The 24,618-nt window shown below is 42.9% G+C and overlaps 1 protein-coding gene across 1 annotated transcript in view; it reads right to left on the bottom strand.

The window, feature by feature from the left end:
• Positions 1 to 13,324: 13,324 nt before the first annotated feature.
• Positions 13,325 to 24,618, bottom strand: part of LOC139380389 (atrial natriuretic peptide receptor 1-like) — a 58,367-nt gene continuing 47,073 nt past the window's right edge. Inside the window, exons 16-22 of the mRNA XM_071123030.1 lie at positions 16,062 to 16,230; positions 14,586 to 14,732; positions 14,347 to 14,470; positions 14,147 to 14,215; positions 13,847 to 14,021; positions 13,653 to 13,751; positions 13,325 to 13,526 (exon numbers count right to left, since the gene is read on the bottom strand). Of these exons, the coding sequence (XP_070979131.1) occupies positions 13,369 to 13,526; positions 13,653 to 13,751; positions 13,847 to 14,021; positions 14,147 to 14,215; positions 14,347 to 14,470; positions 14,586 to 14,732; positions 16,062 to 16,230 (941 nt within the window). The 3' untranslated portion in view covers positions 13,325 to 13,368. The remainder of the gene's footprint in view (positions 13,527 to 13,652; positions 13,752 to 13,846; positions 14,022 to 14,146; positions 14,216 to 14,346; positions 14,471 to 14,585; positions 14,733 to 16,061; positions 16,231 to 24,618) is intronic.

Here is a 24,618-nt window from a genome sequence, read left to right as displayed (position 1 = left end):
TATCTCAAAGTGCTGTACAGAAACCCAGCCTAAAACCCCAAACAGCAAGCAATGCAGGTGTAGAAGCACGGTGGCTAGGAAAAACTCCCTAGAAAGGCCAAAACCGAGGAAGAAACCTAGAGAGGAACCAGGCTATGAGGGGTGGCCAGTCCTCTTCTGGCTGTGCCGGGTGGAGATTATAACAGAATATAGCCAAGATGTTCAAATGCTCATAAATGACCAGCATGGTTCAATAATAATAATCATAGTAGTTGTTGAGGGTGCAGCAAGTCAGCACCTCAGCAGTAATTGTCAGTTGGCTTTTCATAGCCGATCATTAAGAGTATCTCTACCACTATTGCTGTCTCTAGAGAGTTGAAAACAGCAGGTCTGGGACAGGTAGCACGTCCGATGAACAGGTCAGGATTACATAGCCGCAGGCAAAACAGTTGAAACTGGAGCAGCAGCACGGCCAGGTGGACTGGGGACAGCAAGGAGTCATCATGCCAGGTAGCCCTGAGGCATGGTCCTAGGGCTCAGGTCCTCCGAGAGAGAGAAAGAAAGAGAGCATACTTAAATTCATACAGGACACCGGATAAGACAGGAGAAGTACTCCAGATATAACAAACTGACCCTAGCCCCTTGACACATAAACTACTGCAGCATAAATACTGAAGGCTGAGACAGGAGGGGTCAGGAGACACTGTGGCCCCATCCGATTATACCCCCGGACAGGGCCAAACAGGAAGGATATAACCTCACACACTTTGCCAAAGCACAGTCCCCACACCACTAGAGGGATATCTTCAACCACCAATTTACCATCCTGAGACAAGGCCGAGTATAGCCCACAAAGATCTCTGCCACTGCACAACCCAAGGGGGGGCGCCGACCCAGACAGGAAGTAGTGTACGTGTAGGTATGTACGGCAGGACCAAAGAGAGATAGGTAGGAGCAAGCCCATGTAATGCTTTGTAGGTTAGCAGTAAAACCTTGAAATCAGCCCTTGCCTTGACAGGAAGCCAGTGTAGGGAGGCTAGCACTGGAGTAATATGATCAAATCTCTTGGTTCTAGTCAGGATTCTAGCAGCCATATTTAGCACTAACTGAAGTTTATTTAGTGCTTTATCCGGGTAGCCGGAAAGTAGAGCATTGCAGTAGTTAATTTTTCTGCATCATTTTTGGACAGAAAGTTTCTGATTTTTGCAATGTTATGTAGATGAAAAAAAGCTGTCCTTGAAACAGTCTTGATATGTTCATCAAAAGAGAGATAGAGAGCCATTTATTATGTTCAACATAGGAGGGCCAAGCACAGGAAGCACTCTTTCAGTAGTTTAGTTGGAATAGGTTCCAGTATGCAGCTTGAAGGTTTAGAGGCCATGATTATTTTCATCATTGTGTCCAGAGATATAGTACTAAAACACTTGAGTGTCTCTCTTGATCCTAGGTCCCGGCAGAGATGTGCAGACAACTGTGCTTTGAAGGAATACGCAGATTTAAAGAGGAGTCCGTAATTTGCTTTCCAATAATAATGATCATACACTGTTTACCAGTAGGGCTACCGACGTTAAGGCTAATCTGAAGACGGTGCTGGCTAAAGCTAAAACTGGCGAGTGTAGAGAGTATAGAGATATTGTTATCCACGTCGGCACCAACAATGTTAGGATGAAACAGTCAGAGGTCACCAAGCGCAACATAGCTTCAGCGTGTAAATCAGCTAGAAAGATGTGTCGGCATCGAGTAATTGTCCCTGGCCCCCTCCCAGTTAGGGGGAGTGATGAGCTCTACAGCAGAGTCTCACAACTCAATTGCTGGTTGAAAACTGTTTTCTGCCCCTCCCAAAAGATAGAATTTGTAGATAATTGGCCCTCTTTCTGGGACTCACCCACAAACAGGACCAAGCCTGGCCTGCTGAGGAGTGACGGACTCCATCCTAGCTGGAGTGGTGCTCTCATCTTATCTACCAACATAGACAGGGCTCTAACTCCTCTAGCTCCACAATGGAATAGGGTGCAGGCCAGGCAGCAGGCTGTTAGCCAGCCTGCCAGCTTATTGGAGTCTGCCACTAGCACAGTCAGTGTAGTCAGCTCAGCTATCCCCATTGAGAGCATGTCTGTGCCTTGACCTAGGTTGGGCAAAACTAAACATGGCGGTGTTCACCTTAGCAATCTCACTAGAAAAAAGACCTCCTCCATTCCTGCCATTATTGAAAGAGATCATGATACCTCACATCTCAAAATAGGGCTACTTAATGTTAGATCCCTCACTTCAAAGGCAGTTATAGTCAATGAACTAATCACTGATCACAATCTTGATGTGATTGGCCTGACTGAAACATGGCTTAAGCCTGATGAATTTACTGTGTTAAATGAGGCCTCACCTCCTGGTTACACTAGTGACCATATCCCCCGTGCATCCTGCAAAGGCGGAGGTGTTGCTAACATTTACGATAGCAAATTTCAATTTACAGAAGAAAAAATAATGACGTTTTCGTCTTTTGAGCTTCTAGTCATGAAATCTATGCAGCCTACTCAATCACTTTTTATAGCTACTGTTTACAGGCCTCCTGGGACATATACAGCGTTCCTCATTGAGTTCCCTGAATTCCTATCGGACCTTGTAGTCATAGCAGATAATATTCTTATTTTTGGTGACTTTAATATTCACATGGAAAAGTCCACAGACCCACTACAAAAGGCTTTCGGAGCCATCATCGACTCAGTGGGTTTTGTCCAACATGTCTCTGGACCTACTCACTGTCACAGTCATACTCTGGACCTAGTTTTGTCCCATGGAATAAATGTTGTGGATCTTAATTTTTTTCCTCATAATCCTGGACTATCGGACCACCATTTTATTACGTTTGCAATTGCAACAAATAATCTGCTCAGACCCCAACCAAGGAGCATCAAAAGTCGTGCTATATATTCACAGACAACACAAAAATGCCTTGATGCCCTTCCAGACTCCCTCTGCCTACCCGAGGACGTCAGAGGACAAAAATCAGTTAACCACCTAACTGAGGAACTCAAGTTAATCTTGCGCAATACCCTAGATGCAGTTGCACCCCTAAAAACTAAAAACATTTCTCATAAGAAACTAGCTCCCTTGTACACAGAAAATACCCGAGCTCTGAAACAAGCTTCAGAAAATTGGAACGGAAATGGCGCCACACCAAACTGCGGGTAATGGAGTCGCCAATGACTAGGGGTTTCAATTTGTCAGAGCTAATGGTGAGAAGCTTCGGTGTCTCAGACCCCGTAACGGGAGGTGTAGAGACAAGAGAAGGCTCGGCCTCAGACGCCGACTCGCTGCTTAATGGGGAAAACCGGTTGAAAGTTTCTGTCGGCAGAATGAGCGACACCAGTTGAGCATTCCTACAGTATTTCCCTCCAGAAAACATGAGAAAATTGTCTGGCTGCGGGGACCGTGCGAGGGGATTTATTCTAACGTTACTATCTGTACTTACTGGTGGCACAGACGCTGTTTCATCCTTTCCTACACTGAAATTACCCTTGCCTAACGATTGCGTCTGAAGCTGGGCTTGCAGCACAGCTATCCTCGCCGTATGGCGATCGTTCTCCTGTATATTATGAGTACAGCGACTGCAATTAGAAGGCATCATGTTAATGTTACTACTTAGTTTACAGTGGTTTTAATGGATGGAGGAAACGTTGGCAATTGCACATGCACACACGCACTTAGATTATTTATTCGATTATTTCTCGTGGTTGTTTTTGTAAAAAATTAATTAAAAAGAACACCCCAAAAATTACTCTATTTATTATATTTATTTGGAGGGATCTGGATAATCTTGCACCTTCATACCTGAAACAAACCATATGACATCAAAGCTGCGAGCTACTAGGAATGGACGCTCCTAAAGACTATTATATACGCACCTCCATTATGATGCATCGTTCCAGAATATTTGGAAAAGCACCAACACAGAATATGAATCAAGAATTAACATAGCTATGGATCAAACCTAAAATACTGTTTTATCAACAAACTTCCATTGAAAGTAATTTTTAAAATAAAATATTCTACATATGAATGCCTGAAATGGAAACTGTGAGTATTATTATTATTTGTATTCTTTACAATAAACAAGTTTAAGAATATTTATCCTCAAATTGTTGTCAACGTGGACTGGTTTTACCTGTTAAAACCATTCTAAAAATGTGCTTTAAAATGTTCAGAACTGGTCAAAGTTCACCCTCAGCCTTCCAAATCAAGATATTTATGTATTTAGTGTAAATTAAACTTGTTTGTAAACTCAGAATATTCTCTCTCTCCAATTTACAGATATCCATAGCATACAAGTCAGGGAACCCCAGGCTCCAAAGTGACAGAGGCCTAGCGGTCAAGTCTCTGGTGTCCATGGGTAACAGCGAAACAACACCTCCATATTTTGGCTCAAAGGGCAAAGCTGCTCACAGGGCTACTGCTGACCTGTACCACCACCCAAAACCCCAAAAGGCTAAAGTCCTATATGAGTCCATCCTGCTTGTTGACCCCATCAACCCCAATGAAATCAGGATGATCCTGAGGATTATTGGCTTCCCCCTGACAGAAAAGCAGCTGAACAACATAAAAAATAAAGAAATTAAACGATTGGACGATATCAAAAAGAAAGAAATTAAAAGAAAGGAGCTGGAAAATAAATGGAGCCAGCTGCAGAGGCCTAAATGGATCCTCAAGCTCATCAAGCTGCGACAGGGGACAAAACCCGTCCATGGCAGGAGTGGACTGAAGACAACAGCCAGCCAGAGTGAAGGGGGCTCTGCCCGTACATCAGATAAGGCGGCTAGCAACAAGGGGCAAAAGAGAACAGCCAGCCAGAAGGAAGGAGAAAGCAGCTGTACCTTAGAGGCATCTGGAAGGGGACGGAAAAGAGCAGCCAGCCAGATGGAACAAGTAGAACTCAACTCATCCAAACGCTTCTTCAATATCCCTCCCAGCCAGAAGAAGTTGAGAGTCATTGATATTTACTCATATGTATTTGCACCCAGCCACATTGCCGATCACACATATGCACGCAAGAATAGTTCTTAACTTAAAGATTGCAACAATATAAAGTTGGTAAAAAAAAATCACATAACAGTCATCAGTCAGTGTGTTTAGAATCACTATTCTTAGCAACAACAGCCAGAGAGAGCTGCCCAATGGACATGTTATGTAGTAATGTAACCATCCTAGAGCTGTACTGCTGATAAAATCTTCAACGCTTGACGTGACTGAAAGCTTAAAAATATATATATATGTATAATTTCTTAATACTATATACATGAGAACTTGCAGCCACTTATTTAAATTTCTACTACTAATATATTAGGAGGAAAAAGTATTTCTCCCCAGCCACTAAATACTGTAGCTAGTCTCACTAGAGTCTCTAGACAGATGGGTTGCCTCCCATAATAATCTTACAATGTTCCAGCACAGTGCTGGTGCCCTAGCTAGGTCTGGGATTTCCGAGACTACAAAATTGATATAAACTAGTTAAGTTGTTTTTGTGCTCTATAAACCATTAATCAACACGATTAATGGTTGAACGTTTTGGTAATCTTTTAGCCAGTGGAGGCTCAGAGGAGGAGGAAAGGGAGGACCGTCCTCCTGAGTGAACTTCATACATTTTTAAATTGTAAAACATTTAAAAAGTTATCATTTTTAGATAAGACTATACTAAATATAATCACTTCACCAAATAACTGATTAAAACATACTATTTTGAAAAGGTCTATAGTAGCCTCAACAGCACTCTGAGGGTAGCACCATGGTGTAGCTGGAGGACAGGCAGCTTCCATCCTCCTCTGGGTACATTGACTTCAATACAAAACCTATAAGGCTCATGGTTCTCACCCTGTTCCATAGACTTACACAATTATGACAACATCCGGAGGACGTCCTCCAGCCTATCAGAGATCTTGCAGCATGAACTGACATGTTGTCCACCCAATCAAAAGATCAGAGAATTAATCTAGTACTGAAAGCATAAACTAAAGCTAGCTAGCACTGCAGTGTATAAAATGTGGTGAGTAGTTGACTCAAAGACACAGAAAGACTATAGTTGAACAGTTAAATTAATTTCTTCCAAAGTGAAGGAGAAGCAAGAGAGAAATAGAGTCATTTTTTTTCTCCCCCTTTCAGTTTAACTGACTTAGCTAGCAAATGCAACAAGCTAGTTTAGCCTACGGAAACACCCTGCTCAAACAGAGGGATGCTATGTTAGCTAGCTGGCTATGACTTTCCAACACAACACTGGAACTCTTCCAAGTCAAGGTAAGCTTTTGGCATTACAAGTTTATTGCCACCAGGGCCTACTGGTGTAACTGCTTACTGACTGTACACTAATGTTACTGCATGATTGTAGCGGGTATACTAACGCGTTAGTTCTATTAGCTATGCTGACTATGAATTTAGCATAGCTAATATTGTGACAATGATGTAGGCTTTGTGTAGCGGTTTTCCTTGGGAAAGTTTTTTTCACCCAGGCACATACAGCTGATGTGTTGTGTGTTGAAGTCCATAAGTGAAGGGAAGAGAAGGAATACAACATGGCTGTTATGAGAGTGAACTGTGTTTACACGTGATCAGGGGTGTGTTCATTCTGCCGATTCTGTTGAAAAACGTTTAAGCGGAAGCAAACGGAAACAAAACAGGGATAAACATAAACATTGTTTGCGGCTGTTGGACTAATGATTACACCCTATATCAGGCAAGAATGTGCAAGGCGGTATTGAATGTCACTGTCTGTTACCTCAAATTTGTCTCTCGACCTGTGTGCACCTACGTTGTAAACTTCAGTCATAAGCTAGGTTGTAGCAACCTCATGATGGGTATAGTGAAAATTCGAATAGTGAAAATTCACTCTTACATTGAACTGGGTGAATGAAATGTGAATGAGAGTCATCCAATATGTTGTAATAGAAATAAGGCCATGCTCATGAAAAAAATAATCCTCCTCCCTCATCTTAAACGACACTGACAGCCACTGCTTTTAGCACTTGTAAAATAATGGTTTATGACAGTGTCATTGATGATTTGAATGCACAGGGGTGCTTATCAAGTTAACTTCAGTATGGCAAGGGCATCTGTTAGCCAACCCTGTGGGAGGAGTTCAGTTCAGCTGTTGACTGAAAAAGAGAACCTGAGAACCAATGAGGCATGCCAATGAGGCATGTGATATACCTGTAATTTAAATATATGGGCACAGCTTTATCTGTCACTTCAGAAGCATGTCTCCGAGAAATTGGACACTCCTTCATTCCATATCTAGTCTGCAGTCGAATATGGTCCTAAAGTCTTACACTAAATCAACAGCAAAAGATTAGCTTCGTTAATGCCGTCTAAATGTGCGTAAAAGTGGATGTGCGTAAAAGTTGATTTGCGTAAAAGTAATCGGATCCCATTCCGAAAAATCGAAAATGCAACTACAACTCCAACCGACCTAGACGGCTGTAAAGACAAAAACATATATTTTAAGGACATGTGATGACACCTGACCGCATCCGAGAGTTTCCCATTCCAACCCCCGGACAGGCGCGCCACGCACGATGTCTGCAAACTCCAAGGGACCGGGAAGGATGCTCGCTGGTCCACGGACGTCGCTATACAATTCCACTGTTGCCGCGCTCACATCTGTTTTCTGTCGAGCACTGAATCACGACGGTCCTCTCCCGGAGCATCAATACATGGCAAGAGAAGATTTGGTGGATCCAACGAGACGGGCGGCATTGTCTCTTCCACATTTACCCAAAATCACAACGCCAAATGGCTTCCTCACCCTGGGCGAAAGCCCCTTCGTCCGAAGGAGGGAGTCATTATTTTTTAAAGATGACTTGACAGTCTTGCATGATCAACGGGACACAACGGGCCAGCACACCCTCGTCGACTAAAGATCAGACGACCTTTGTCAGATTTTTAAACGACCCCTGGCTCTAAGAGGATAGCGCACCCCTTTTCGTACAACGCGGCGTCAACTCACAGTTGCGCCTCACGTCAGTCAGAAAACGATCGACATTCTGAGCATCTCTGTCTAGACACTGATCATCCCACAACTCTGCCACTGTGTTCCCAGGGAATGGACAAATAAAGCGACTATTCGAGAAGCGCCTGGCTTCAGTTCGGGCAATGTACCGGTCAGCGAAAAGAGACGCTCCATTTGTGCAGAACGACAACATTTTGGGAACAGGGATCCAGGCATCAGACACTTGATGTGCCACTTGGCGAAATTGGCACGGGGGATGCCCCCAATATGCAGTACATGTCGATTCGTCTTCGTGGCAAAATGTGAAGAATTGCACGAGATTAGTTATAAAACAGCGAATCGTTTTCTCTGCTCCATGGCAAAATGTGTAAATAGTTGAACATTTGCTTTAAAACTGCAACGTTTTCTCTCAGACACATGACAAAACATATAGAGTAGCATGATAAAACTGCATATTTTTCTCTCTGCCCCATGGCAAAATGTGTTGAAATCCAGGTGAAAAAGTCGTTTTCCGCAACAATTTTTTTTTGGGGGGGGCTTCCACTTATACTGTGTTTTCAAAATACACTCATATATCCCTCAAAATACCTCTCAAGAGAGGCGTAATAAGTGGTCAAACTTTGTAGAATTGCAGGAAATTAGTTTTAAAGTCTCCCTTAATGTGCCATATGAGATATTACGGTCAAATTAAATAACAATGCTGATCTTTCAATCCACAACATTGTCTAGGTTTCCCATATACATTTCACAAACATTTGAACACAATGTTCAGTATACTGTCCTACTATATGGACTATTTTCCTTCTGTGCAAACTTATCCATGCCATTGACTTGAAGAAATGAATGCATTAAAAATAAAAATGTTTTTACCACAATAAATATGACAGTTGAAATGAATCAACCAACAAGCAAGATAAAGGAAATGGAGTAGAATAAAGTTTAGTACCACATTTCAAAGCTACAATAGAAACAGTTATATATATTGTCTATTTCATTCAAGCACTTGATGTTACAGAGATCAAACACATACTTCACAGGCTTCAAGACACATTAGATAATGACTACATTACCTTATGATGGATGACAGGTTACAGTTTAAGGCTTATTCTTATACCCACCCGTGGGCTCTGATCTAAGGGAAAGGGTTACATTTGATCCTTGGGGAGAGAGAGAGATTAGTCAGAGATGATTGACTGAGAAAGAGAAAAGGAGGACAGGGACAGGGACAGGGAGAAATAACCCTAAACTACAGTATTGCTCATTTTGTCTAGGCTGCCCTGGATTAGAGGAGGGTTTAATGAAGTAATCTAAAGATATTTGATAATAGTGAAAGTGGGGATCAGATATACAGTGGGGCAAAAAAGTATTTAGTCAGCCACCAATTGTGCAAGTTCTCCCACTTAAAAAGATGAGAGGCCTGTAATTTTCATCATAGGTACACTTCAACTATGACAGACAAAATGAGAGAAAAAAAATCCAGAAAATCACATTGTAGGATTTTTTTATGAATTTATTTGAAATTATGGTGGAAAATAAGTATTTGGTCAATAACAAAAGTTTATCTCAATACTTTGTTATATACCCTTTGTTGGCAATGACAGAGGTCAAATGTTTTTTGTAAGTCTTCACAAGGTTTTCACACACTGTTGCTGGTATTTTGGCCCATTCCTCAATGCAGATCTCCTCTAGAGCAGTGATGCTTTGGGGCTGTTGTTGGGCAACACGGACTTTCAACTCCCTCCAAAGATTTTCTATGGGGTTGAGATCTGGAGACTGGCTAGGCCACTCCAGGACCTTGAAATGCTTCTTACGAAGCCACTCCTTCGTTGCCCGGGCGGTGTGTTTGGGATCATTGTCATGCTGAAAGACCCAGCCATGCCCTTGCTGATGGAAGGAGGTTTTCACTCAAAATCTCACGATACATGGCCCCATTCATTCTTTCCTTTACACGGATCAGTCGTCCTGGTCCCTTTGCAGAAAAACAGCCTCAAAGCATGATGTTTCCACCCCCATGCTTCACAGTAGGTATGGTGTTCTTTGGATGCAACTCAGCATTCTTTGTCCTCCAAACACGACGAGTTGAGTTTTTACCAAAACGTTCTATTTTGGTTTCATCTGACCATATGACATTCTCCCAATCTTCTTCTGGATCATCCAAATGCTCTCTAGCAAACTTCAGACGGGCCTGGACATGTACTGGCTTAAGCAGGGGGATACGTCTGGCACTGCAGGATTTGAGTCCCTGGCGGCGTAGTGTGTTACTGATGGTAGGCTTTGTTACTTTGGTCCCTGCTCTCTGCAGGTCATTCACTAGGTCCCCCCGTGTGGTTCTGGGATATTTGCTCACCGTTCTTGTGATTATTTTGACCCCACGGGGTGAGATCTTGCATGGAGCCCCAGATCGAGGGAGATTATCAGTGGTCTTGTATGTCTTCCATTTCCTAATAATTGTTCCCACAGTTGATTTCTTCAAACCAAGCTGCAAATTATTATTGCAGATTCAGTCTTCCCAGCCTGGTGCAGGTCTACAATTTTGTTTCTGGTGTCCTTTGACAGCTCTTTGGTCTTGGCCATAGTGTAGTTTGGAGTGTGACTGTTTGAGGTTGTGGACAGTTGCCATTAATACAGGTAACGAGTGGAGGACAGGAGAGCCTCTTAAAGAAGAAGTTACAGGTCTGTGAGAGCCAGAAATCTTGCCTGTTTGTAGGTGACCAAATACTTATTTTCCACCATAATTTGCAAATAAATTCATTAAAAATCTTACAATGTGATTTTCTGGATTTTTTTTCTTCTCATTTTGTCTGTCATAGCTGAAGTGTACCTATGATGAAAATTACAGGCCTCTCTCATCTTTTTAAGTGGGAGAACTTGCACAATTGGTTGCTGACTAAATACTTTTTTTGCCCCACTGTACATACACCCCACCACTGATAGGGACACACAGAACTAAAACAGCCACTAATACACTTATACCATATTTACTGATTCAAACCGAAAACACGAGATGAAAATACATGTCGACAGGCTGATTTATGAGGTCTTACAGACAGTATTGATCTGTTCAACACTTCTCAACAGATGATGAACACTGTTGGCTTGAGACGCAAAAAACAATACCATTCTCCATGACTCTCAAACTCAAAAGGTTACTGTGAACACCAAACCAAAATATGGAACTTTATACACATCTACCTCAGAATTAATTTAGTCCTTTATACACATCAACCCCAGAATTCATTTAGTCCTTCATACATATCTACCCCAGAATTCATTTAGTCCTTTTGACACGGTTAGTTATTGCAAAGTTATAGAGGATCTCAGTGTGAACCCTTTCTAAAAGTTCCCTGGTGACCTCTTAATTTTTATTTCAGGGTGTTTTCAGAGTAGCAGTTCAGACAAATCCATTCAGAAATCAAGAGCCAGTGTGTGTCCAGCTGTCCATCCACAATTTTCATAAAACTATCCTCCGTCAAGAGTCTGTCTTTCCAGCAGAAAATGGTTACCTGTCTTCAATTATTGTTGAATACAGGTAACTGACAAAATAAAGGAAACACCAACATAAAGTTGCTTAATAGGGCTTTGAGCCAGAACAGCTTACATTTACCTTAGCATAAAGTAGCATAAATTCTACAAGTGCGGCACCATTCTTCCACGAGAAATTCCATAATTTGGTATTTTGTTGATGGTGGTGGAAAACGCACCAGAATATCCCATAAGTATTAAATTGGGTTGAGATCTGGTGACTGAGACAGCCATGGCATATGTGTATGATGTGTATGATGTAAGCTTAGCTGTATGTTTTCACTATTTATCCATTATTTTACCAGGTAAGTTGACTGAGAACACGTTCTCATTTGCAGCAACGACCTGGAGACTAGTTACATGGGAAAGGAAGGGGGATTATTGAGCCAATTGTTAACTGGGGGTTATTAGGTGACCGTGATGGTTTGAGGGCCAGATTGGGAATCTAGCCAGGACACCGGGGTTAACACCCTACTCTTACAATAAGTGCCATGGGATCTTAAATGACCTCAGAAAGTCAGGACACCTGTTTAACATCCCAGCCAAAAGACGGCACCCAACACAGGGTAGTGTCCCCAATCACTGCCCTGGGGCATTGGGATATTTTTTTAGACTAGAGGATAGAGTGCCTCCTACTGGCCCTCCAACACCACTTCTAGCAGCATCCAACACCACTTCCAGCAGCATCCATCCAGGAACTGACCAGGACCAACCCTACTTAGAATCAGAAGTAAGCCAGCAGTGGTATGCAGGGTGGTATGCTGCTGGCAACAATAATGCATTAAATTTAATCTTATTAGACAGATTCATAGGCAATCGTACACTTCAGTGAAAATAATGAAACTGGCTATGGTGCCGAAGAAGTGGAATGCTTGACTTTATCTTAAGTGCATTTCTGTGAATTGCCCTTTAGGCAATAGAAAAGTAAACTATTGAGAAATAAACAACATCTGTATTATACCAAATAATAAGACCGTAATATGACTGTAAACGGACAAATCATATACACTAATGAGACATTAGACACACGCACAACCACACACACATATCAAACAAGTCATTTTAACTCCAGAGTAGGCTCAGTTATAGTGGTTGGGGTCTGGGGATACATAATCACAAAGACTACAGTGGAAATTAATCCAATTATAAATCCCACTGGGTAAAAGAAGTTTGAACGTCATTTCTATGTAATTTCAACCCCAAAAATGTATGTGATGATGTTGAGTCAACATGGAAAATTGATTGGATTTGTAAAAAAGTAATCAACGTAAGGGCATTTTGTATTTTTTTCACCCAACTCTTAACCTAAATCCAATGACATAGTGATATTTATTGTTTATTTCACGTTGAATTCACATTAGTTGACAACTCAACCAAATTTAAATCACAACTAGATGTTGAACTGACGTCTGTGCCCAGTGGGATACTGTGTACTCATAAAAGACATGAATTCAAAAAACAGTTAAATAATGTGATCACCAGGTAGCAATATCCACAACCTCCTGTAAAGGTTTGTTTGTGAACTAATTTTTTTTACCGATCTAAAATACCATCAGTGTTGCATCCAAAACCTCCAACACGGAAATAAAACTGGAAAAACGTATACACAGAACATCACACACACACTCTCAGAGCATGTAGCTTTCTATATGTCCTTAGAATCTAGATGTTCAAGTGCAGGAGGGCTGAAGTGAAGAAAGTTCTCCACATCCTCCTTCCTTGTCCTCTTCCTCATCTACACCCCCCCCCCCCCCATTCATTCACCAGGCCTCTTCATTTGATTACTTGCTCCAGCACTTCAAATCAGTGGTTCCCATTATTTGCTCAAGTTTGCCTCCACCACTTCTTCCTTTCCCTCCTTCCCTTGGCTCGTCCCCTTAGCTCGTTGACTCGTTGTTCTTGCTCTCTCCCAGTAGCCAGTAGGTGGTCATTTTCCCCTTCCCCTTCATCTCCACGTCTCCTCTCAGCTCCAGCTGGAAGCAGTTGAACTCCTGCAGGACATCACGCGTGGCCGCAGACACATGGATCTTCAGCGCTGTGAGGGAGAAGGTGAGGAGAGCAATCATTAATTAGTCAATTAACTACCACAGAGATATGAAGACCAGCAGATCTGTGGAACTGATTTAAAACCCACATGTTGTATGACTACTCTGTGGCTTACCTTCACCATTGGACTCCAGTCGTGAAGAGGTGTTGACTGTGTCTCCAAACAGACAGTACCGTGGCATCTTCAGCCCCACCACTCCTGCACACACAGGGCCTGAATATAGAGTGGAGTGAATTGGTCAATCACACAACTGAAATTGGTATATCATCACTGAGTCTGCTAGTATGTGACCATCGCGTGCCGCTCACCGCTGTGGATGCCAATGCGTAGTTTGAGCTGCTGGTCAGGTCGGTGTTGGATTTTGAAGGTGCGTACGGCGTTGAGCAGAGCCAGGGCCATGCGGGCGATCTCTCTGCCGTGTAGCTTCCCGTTCCTCACCGGCAGGCCGGACACCACCATGTAGGCATCACCAATGGTCTCCACCTGGGGGCGCCAGAGAAACAGCAGGGGCAGGGAAGTCAGTGTGTCCTAATGGAGGATCTCAATAGAGGCTTCATCTCCTCTTTTCCTTTCCTTCATCTGCACATTGATGAGACATATAATGTTACCTTGTAAACATCAAAGTTGTCAATGATGGCATCGAAACAGGTGTAGAGGTCATTGAGCAGGGTCACAACCTAAAGAGGCAAACATTTTTTAGAGCAGAATAGGAATTGTTTGGTTTGACTATGGCCTCCCTTGTAAAGTCTATCTTTGTAACTTGTCACACCTGTGGGAGTAGTGTCACAATGTGATCGTGCTCTCTCACCTGCATAGGTGTGCTCTCAGCTGATATGGCTGTGAAGCCTACAATGTCACTGAAGTAGATGGTGACTGAATCAAAGGCCTCAGCCTGTACCGTCTCCCCTCTCTTTAGCTGCTCCGCCACTGAACTGCAGGTACAGACAGTAACATTACGCACTGTGTGTGTGTATCGCATTGACTCACTGTGTGTGTGTTTGTGTATGTTTGTGTGTGTGTGTGTGTGTGTGTATAGCAGAAACTCACTGTGGTAGTATCTGATAGAGCAGGGCCTCAGCCTTGCGTTTCTCTTCGTGGTAGGCCTGGGTTCTCTCCTCCACCAGCTCCTCCAGGTTGTTAGCATACTGCTCCATACGGGACAGCAGGTTATCCAGGATGTTAGTGCTGCACTCCCTACACACACACACACACGCACACACAGACATGTATACAATACCAGTCAAATGTTTGGACACACCTACTCATTCAAGGGTCTTTCTTTATTTTTACTATTTTCTACATTGTAGAATAATAGCGAAGACATCAAAACTATGAAATAACACATATGGAATCATCTAGTAACCAAAAAGGTGTTAAACATATCAAAATATATTTGAGATTTGAGATTCTTCAAAGTAGCCACCCTTTGCCTCAATGAAAAGAAGACCCAGAGTTACCTCTGCTACAGAAGATAAGTTCATTAGAGTTAACTGCACCTCAGATATTGCTTCCCAAATAAATGCTTCAGAGTTCACGTAACAGACACATCACAACATCAACTGTTCAGAGGAGACTGCGTGAATCAGGCCTTCATGGTTGAATTGCTGCAAAGAAACCACTACTAAAGGACACCAATAATAAGAAGAGACTTGCTTGGGCCAACAAACACGAGCAATGGACATTAGACCGGTGGAAATCTGTCCTTTGGTCTGATGAGTCCAAATTTGAGATTTTTGGTTCCAACCGCAGTTTCTTTGTGAGATGCAGAGTAGGTGAACGGATGATCTCTGCATGTGTGTTTCCCACTGTGAAACATGGAGGAGGAGGTGTGATGGTGTGGGGGTGCTTTGCTGGTGACAGTGTAAGTAATTTATTTAGAATTCAAGGCACACTTAACCAACATGGTTACCACAGCATTCTGCAGCGATATGCCATCCCATCTGGTTTGCGCTTTGTGGGACTATCATTTGTTTTTCAACAGTACAATGACCCAACACCTCCAGGCTGTGTAAGGGCTATTTGACCAAGAAGGAGAGTGATGGAGTGCTGCATCAGATGACCTGACCTCCACAATCACCTGACCTCAACCCAATTGAGATGGTTTGGGATGAGTTGGACCGCAGAGTGAAGGAAAAGCAGCCAACAAGTGCTCAGCATATGTGGGAACTCCTTCAAGACTGTTGGAAAAGCATTTTTCATTAAGCTAGTTGAGAGAATGCCAAAAGTGTGCAAAGCTGTCATCAAGGGAAAGGGTGCATACTTTGAAGAATATAAAATATATTCTGATTTGTTTAACACTTTTTTTACTACATGATTCCATATGTGTTATTTCATAGTTTTGATGTCTTCGCTATTCTTCTACAATGTAGAAAATAGTAAAAATAAAGAAAAACCCTTGAATGAGTAGGTGTGTCCAAACTTTTGACTGGTACTGTAGTCATACTCTTTTTTTGGAGTGGAGACGCACAGACATTAATGTAATCATGCAACACACTCTCCCCACTTCCACCCCCCTACACCCACCTGTTCTGTTTGCGTAGCAGCAGTTTGATGTGGTTGAACTCGGGCCTCTCGGTGGGCTCCTCTGCCCAGCAGCGCTGCATGAGTTGGCCCAGCTCCTGGCTGTGGATCTGAGGGTTGACAGCAGGCCGCAGGCACGGCCACTCACCCAGAGCCACCTGGTCCATGATTTCTAGAGGAAGGGGGAGTGTACAAAACATTACGCTCTTTCCATGACATAGACTGACCAGGTGAATCTCGTATTGATGTCACTAGGTGAATCCACTTCAATCAGTGTAGATGAAGAGGAGGAGACAGGTAAAAAAAATATATATTTTTAAGACTTGAAACAATTGAGACATGGATTGTGTATGTGTGCTATTAAGAGGGGGAATGGGCAAGACAAAATATTTAAGTGCCTTTGAAAGGGGTATGGTAGTAGTTGCTAGGAGCACCGATTTGTCAAGAACTGCAACACTGCTGGGTTTTTCACATTCAACAGTTTCCCATGTGTATCAAGAATGGTACACCGCCCAAAATAAATCCAGCCAACTTGACACTAGAGGTCAACCGATTATGATTTTTCAAAGCCGATACCAATTATTGGAGGACAAAAAAAGCCAATACTGATTAATCGGACGATTTGTATATCTATATTTGTATTAATGACAATTACAACAATACTGAATGAACACTTATTTTAACTTAATATAATACATAAATAAAAATCTATTTAGTCTCAAATAAATAATTAAACATGTTCAATTTGATTTAAATAATGCAAAAACACAGTGTTGGAGAAGAAAGTAAAAGTGCAATTATTTGCCATGTAAAAAAGCTAACGTTTAAGTTCCTTGCTCAGACCATGAGAACATATGAAAGCTGGTGGTTCCTTTTAACATGTCTTCAATATTCCCAGTTAAGTTTTAGGTTGTAGTTATTGTTAGGACTATTTCTCTCTATACCATTTGTATTTCATATACATTTGACTATTGGATGTTCTTATAGGCACTATAGTATTGCCAGTCTAATCTCGGGAGTTGATAGGCTTGAAGTCATAAACAGTGCGGTGCCTCAAGCATTGCTGTCATGTATTGTCATATCATGTCTTGTTCCGGTTCTTTCTCTTCACTCCGTCTCCCTCTGCTGGTCGTATTAGGTTACCTTCTCTTCCTCTCCTTCCCCCAGCTGTTCCTCATCTTCTCTAACTACCTCGTTCACCCTTTTCCCACCTGTTCCCTTTTTCCCTCTGATTAGGTCTCTATTTCTCTCTCTGTTTCTGCTTCTGTCTTTGTCAGATTCTCATTTGAGTTTCTCATGCCAGAACCAAACTATCGTCTCGTTTGCTTCACCCTTGTCCCGTCCTGTCGGAATCTGCCTGTTCATCTGATGCTACGTGTGATCAGGTACCTCTATCCTCTACGACCCGCGCCTACCCAGAGAGACCAGCAGTCTGTCGCCGCTAACCCAGCTATTCTCCTCTGCTGCTAAGAAGGGGACTCTAACCCAGCTATTCTCCTCTGCTGCTAAGAAGGGGGACTCTTCTGTGAATATCAGAAGGACTTTATGATTCATTTGTCGCCCTCTCTGAGGGTTGTCTATTTTGCCATTATATACATCTGAAGAGGATCTATGTCTTCCCTGTGTTTTGACATTAAGGTACTCTGTTTTTGTTAAACCGCTTTTGGGTCCTCACTCACGTGCATAACAATTGCGAAGAGCTGCTGGCAAACGCAGGAAAGTGCTGTTTGAATGAATGCTTAAAAGCCTGCTGCTGCCTACCACTGCTCAGTCAGACTGCTCTATCAAATATCAAATCATTGACTTAATTATAATACAATAAACACACAGGAATATGAGCCTTAGGTCATTAATATGGTCAAATCTGGAAACTATAATTTCGAAAACAAAACGTTTATTCTTTCAGTGAAATACAGAACCGTTCCGTATTTTATTGAACGGGTGTCATCCATAAGTCTAAATATTGCTGTTACATTGCACAACCTTCAATGTTGTCATAATTATGTAAAATTCTGGCAAATTAATTACGGTCTTTGTTAGGAAGAAATGGTCTTCACACAGTTCGCAACGAGCCAGGTGGCCCAAACTGCTACATATACCCTGACTCTGCTTGCACAGAACGCAAGAGAAGTGACACAATTTCCCTAGTTAATATTGCCTGCTAATATGAATTTCTTTTAACTAAATATGCAGATGTGTAATGATTTTAAGAAAGGCATTGATGTTTATGGTTATGTACATTGGTGCAACGACACCCGTTTGGCGAAGTAGTCTGTGATTCGATGATAAATGTACAGGCACCACATTGATTATTTGCAACGCAGGACAAGCTAGTTAAACTAGTAATATCATCAACCATGTGTAGTTAACTAGTGATTATGTTAAAATTGATTGTTTTTTATAAGATACGTTTAATGCTAGCATCTTACCTTTGCTCCTTGCTGCACTCGCTTAACAGGTGGTCAGCCTGCCACGCAGTCTCCTCGTGGAGTGCAATGTAATCGGCGTCCAAAAATGCTGATTACCGATTGTTATGAAAACTTGAAATAAGCCCTAATTAATCGGTCAACCTCTACTTGACACAACTGTGGGAAGGATTGGAGTCAACATGGGCCAGCATCCCTGTGGAATGTTTTCAACACCTTTTAGAGTCCATGCCCCAACAAATTGAGGCAGTTCTGAGGGAAAAAGTGTGTGTGTGGGGGGGGTGCAACTCAATATTAGGAAGGTTTTCTTAATGTTTTCTGCACTCAGTGTATAAAGCATTCCTATAGATGGTGAAATTTAATATTTTCTATCTAGTGTCATTCCTTCTGCTTTCATCTTCTCAGAGATTCCAGTCCAATTTCCTTTCCATTGTGTTCATATGCTTTCACAATCTTTCCATTATCTCTCCCTCCCAATTTATTCTATCCTCTCGTTCACACTTTCATCATTTCTCACCCTATTCCTCTATTTCTGCCCTCATTCAGAAAAAAAATTAGGCATGCAAACACACACACACACACACACACACACACACACACACACACACACACACACACACACACACACACACACACACACACACACACACACACACACACACACACACACACACAACAGCAGTCCATGCAGCCTAATTGAGTTAAGACCATAAAGTGGTTTCAGTGGCATAAATGGCATGCTCTGGTTCTAAGTCAGTTCATTGTCTTTCTGTCATACAACAGCTGCTGTCTACCAGTACAAAGTGTTACACTCTGATGAGCAAATACAAACACTTGCTTCTCTCTCAGTACACCACTCTTGCAATCGACCACAATCACGTTCAATTTTCTATAACTTTGCACAATTTCATGCAATTATGGTTTTGAAAAAAAAAAACGAATTCACTGAGCAGTGGTGGTTGGCAGACATGGGTGACAGAAAGGTTTTCTCCTCAACACGTTGTGACGGAGACTTGAATTGGAACACAACAACAGCTGTTATTGCTGATCTGTATAGCAAAAAATCCAATCTCTTTCTTTTTCAGTTTTCTAAAGAAGGAAGATAGGACAGATTGTTGTTCCCAAACTAACTACAATTTAATCTGAAATCTTGACTGATAATAATAAAAAACGTTCTAAAGAGTCACACTCCCCTGCTCAAATGAAAAGGAAATATCTTGGTTGCAGCTATGTACTTACAATCTGATATTTTATTACAAATGTGTTGCTTTACTCTAAGCCAGAGACACAGAAAACAGTACAGTGGAAGGTAAACAAATATAATATGTTTCTGTGTTATTTAAAGCATGTGACTGTGTGTTTGTCCCTACAAGTGTTTGCGTGGGCTTAACTATCCTTAGTACAAAGCAGAGAGGTATATTAGCTCTCGTCCTCCATATCATTAGAGTAGGCTCTTCAGGGTAAGTGGGGTGCAAGAGGGGCTAAGTGAGAAAATAGAAAAGGAGGCAAAAAATCTGTCACTTTAGGGAGTGTGTTCGACAAATTCATGAACTTTCCCTAGTGCACTAAATGGCGCCGACAGAGATGGCCGCCTCGCTTCGCGTTCCTAGGAAACTATGCAGTTTTTTGTTTTTTTACGTGTTATTTCTTACATTAGTACCCCAGGTCATCTTAGGTTTCATTACATACAGTCGAGAAGAAATACTGAATATAAGATCAGCGTCAACTCACCATCAGTACGACCAAGAATATGTTTTTCGCGACGCGGACCCTGTGTTCTGCCTTACAAACAGGACAACGGAGTGGATCCTATGCAGCGACCCAAAAAAACGACTCCGAAAGAGAGGGAAACGAGGCGGTCTTCTGGTCAGACTCCGGAGACGGGCACACCGTGCACCACTCCCTAGCATTCTTCTTGCCAATGTCCAGTCTCTTGACAACAAGGTTGATGAAATCCGAGCAAGGGTAGCATTCCAGAGGGACATCAGAGACTGTAACGTCCTTTGCTTCACTGAAACATGGCTCACTGGAGAGACTCTATCCGAAGCGCTGCAGCCAACGGGTTTCTCCACGCATCGCGCTGACAGAAACAAACATCTTTCTGGTAAGAAGAGGGGCGGGGGCGTATGCCTCATGGCCAACGTGACATGGTGTGATGAAAGAAACATACAGGAACTCAAATCCTTCTGTTCACCTGATTTAGAATTCCTCACAATCAAATGTAGACCGCATTATCTACCAAGAGAATTCTCTTCGATTATAATCACAGCCGTATATATCCCCCCCCAAGCAGACACATCGATGGCTCTGAACAAACTTTATTTAACTCTCTGCAAACTGGAAACGATTTATCCGGAGGCTGCATTCATTGTAGCTGGGGATTTTAACAAGGCTAATCTGAAAACAAGACTCCCTAAATTTTATCAGCATATCGATTGCGCAACCAGGGGTGGAAAGACCTTGGATCATTGTTACTCTAACTTCCGCGACGCATATAAGGCCCTGCCCCGCTCCCCTTTCGGAAAAGCTGACCACGACTCCATTTTGTTGATCCCTGCCTACAGACAGAAACTAAAACAAGAGGCTCCCACGCTGAGGTCTGTCCAACGCTGGTCCGACCAAGCTGACTCCACACTCCAAGACTGCTTCCATCACGTGGACTGGGAGATGTTTCGTATTGCGTCAGATAACAACATTGACGAATACGCTGATTCGGTGTGCGAGTTCATTAGAACGTGCGTTGAAGATGTCGTTCCCATAGCAACGATTAAAACATTCCCTAACCAGAAACCGTGGATTGATGGCAGCATTCGTGTGAAACTGAAAGCGCGAACCACTGCTTTTAATCAGGGCAAGGTGTCTGGTAACATGACCGAATACAAACAGTGCAGCTATTCCCTCCGCAAGGCTATCAAACAAGCTAAGCGCCAGTACAGAGACAAAGTAGAATCTCAATTCAACGGCTCAGACACAAGAGGCATGTGGCAGGGTCTACAGTCAATCACGGACTACAGGAAAAAATCCAGCCCAGTCACGGACCAGGATGTCTTGCTCCCAGGCAGACTAAATAACTTTTTTGCCCGCTTTGAGGACAATACAGTGCCACTGACACGGCCTGCAACGAAAACATGCGGTCTCTCCTTCACTGCAGCCGAGGTGAGTAAGACATTTAAACGTGTTAACCCTCGCAAGGCTGCAGGCCCAGACGGCATCCCCAGCCGCGCCCTCAGAGCATGCGCAGACCAGCTGGCCGGTGTGTTTACGGACATATTCAATCAATCCCTATACCAGTCTGCTGTTCCCACATGCTTCAAGAGGGCCACCATTGTTCCTGTTCCCAAGAAAGCTAAGGTAACTGAGCTAAACGACTACCGCCCCGTAGCACTCACATCCGTCATCATGAAGTGCTTTGAGAGACTAGTCAAGGACCATATCACCTCCACCCTACCTGACACCCTAGACCCACTCCAATTTGCTTACCGCCCAAATAGGTCCACAGACGATGCAATCTCAACCACACTGCACACTGCCCTAACCCATCTGGACAAGAGGAATACCTATGTGAGAATGCTGTTCATCGACTACAGCTCGGCATTCAACACCATAGTACCCTCCAAGCTCGTCATCAAGCTCGAGACCCTGGGTCTCGACCCCGCCCTGTGCAACTGGGTACTGGACTTCCTGACGGGCCGCCCCCAGGTGGTGAGGGTAGGCAACAACATCTCCTCCCCGCTGATCCTCAACACTGGGGCCCCACAAGGGTGCGTTCTGAGCCCTCTCCTGTACTCCCTGTTCACCCACGACTGCGTGGCCACGCACGCCTCCAACTCAATCATCAAGTTTGCGGGCGACACAACAGTGGTAGGCTTGATTACCAACAACGACGAGACGGCCTACAGGGAGGAGGTGAGGGCCCTCGGAGTGTGGTGTCAGGAAAATAGCCTCACACTCAACGTCAACAAAACTAAGGAGATGATTGTGGACTTCAGGAAACAGCAGAGGGAACACCCCCCTATCCACATCGATGGAACAGTAGTGGAGAGGGTAGCAAGTTTTAAGTTCCTCGGCATACACATCACAGACAAACTGAATTGGTCCACTCACACAGACAGCATCGTGAAGAAGGCGCAGCAGCGCCTCTTCAACCTCAGGAGGCTGAAGAAATTCGGCTTGTCACCAAAAGCACTCACAAACTTCTACAGATGCACAATCGAGAGCATCCTGGCGGGCTGTATCACCGCCTGGTATGGCAACTGCACCGCCCTCAACCGTAAGGCTCTCCAGAGGGTAGTGAGGTCTGCACAACGCATCACCGGGGGCAAACTATCTGCCCTCCAGGACACCTACACCACCCGATGTCACACGAAGGCCATAAAGATCATCAAGGACATCAACCACCCGAGCCACTGCCTGTTCACCCCGCTATCATCCAGAAGGCGAGGTCAGTACAGGTGCATCAAAGCTGGGACCGAGAGACTGAAAAACAGCTTCTATCTCAAGGCCATCAGACTGTTAAACAGCCACCACTAACACTGAGTGGCTGCTGCCAACACACTGACACTGACTCAACTCCAGCCACTTTAATAATGGGAATTGATGGGAAATGATGTAAATATATCACTAGCCACTTTAAACAATGCTACCTTATACAATGTTACTTACCCTACATTATTCATCTCATATGCATACGTATATACTGTACTCTATATCATCGACTGTATCCTTATGTAATACATGTATCACTAGCCACTTTAAACTATGCCACTTTGTTTACATACTCATCTCATTTGTACATACTGTACTCGATACCATCTACTGTATCTTGCCTATGCTGCTCTGTACCATCACTCATTCATATATCCTTATGTACATATTCTTTATCCCCTTACACTGTGTACAAGACAGTAGTTTTGGAATTGTTAGTTAGATTACTTGTTATTACTGCATTGTCGGAACTAGAAGCACAAGCATTTCGCTACACTCGCATTAACATCTGCTAACCATGTGTATGTGACAAATAAAATTTGATTTGATTTGATTTGATTTAGTTTAAGTTGCCAAATGGTTGCAATTGCAAAACTGTTCCATGTCTCCATTTTAACGTCGTGGCATATTGGTCAGTGGCTCTGAAATTAACATTGGGTTGTGTCAATATTTGGGGGTCTACACTTCCTTTGTTGAATTTGATGTCATGTTTTTTTGTGAGTAGAGTCAAGGAGGAACCTTGAAATATAAAGAATACAGTTCACATGGAGTAAAATGTAACGACATACTGTAGCTTTGTTGAGTCACTGGAGCTGTTATGTGTTTTTTTATAGGTTTGTGTTTTCTATAGAGCTTTTCCTGAGTAAACAGACTTGCGGGTGCAATGTGCAGAATAACAGCTTTTGTTTTGAGTTGCTCTAATTGCCTTATCGCTACTCAGCGATAATGCAGTCAGCAAAGACCACAGAGCCTTGACGAGAAGGAGGCTTGTTAGGTTTGTTTGTTATGCTTTTGATGGAAGAAACATACAAACACTGTTTATCTTGGACACAATCTGGGGTATAATTTACTCAGCAGCAATGGTATTCTCTCTTTCTTTTATAATACATCTGTGTTTATGTGCAAATAAGCGTGCTTATGACCAAAAGTGTATGGGAGCACAAATGTGACTAGTTTCAGGAAACTAGAAGTATGTCGCATGTCACTACTTCACAGGAGAGGCATTTGAACATGATCATTTGAATTTTTTATCAAAATGTGTTTTTGGGCAGAAATGCCTTCTGGAACAATTAACTTTCATGTGCCTTAATAACAAACTTGTTTGCCATCTGTAAATATGAATAAATTACGAGCCTAGTTGGTTTAGCCACGGGAAAAGACAGGAACCTTCCCGCTAGCCATGATTGGCTGAGATAATGGATGGGCAGGACATGCCAAGAGTGTGGCGCCCTGATCTGTTACACCTGTTCTTGTGATTGTCTCCCGTGTCTGCATCTGGGTCTGGCCCTGAGCTCTTATAGAGAGATGAGTTCGGATTGGTCTGCCATGTAGCATGCTTCTGTCTATAACATGAGCTGTTCAGTATGTGTAGGTAATCATTTCTACCACAGCTTTTTTGAAAGATATCATAAAGAACTGCAGAAGTATTG

The sequence above is a fragment of the Oncorhynchus clarkii genome, chromosome 2 (assembly GCF_045791955.1).
Source record: "Oncorhynchus clarkii lewisi isolate Uvic-CL-2024 chromosome 2, UVic_Ocla_1.0, whole genome shotgun sequence".
In the NCBI taxonomy this organism is placed as follows: Eukaryota; Metazoa; Chordata; class Actinopteri; order Salmoniformes; family Salmonidae; genus Oncorhynchus; species Oncorhynchus clarkii.
Note: the sequence above shows the minus strand (reverse complement) of the source record. Positions and strands in the feature narration are given on the sequence as shown.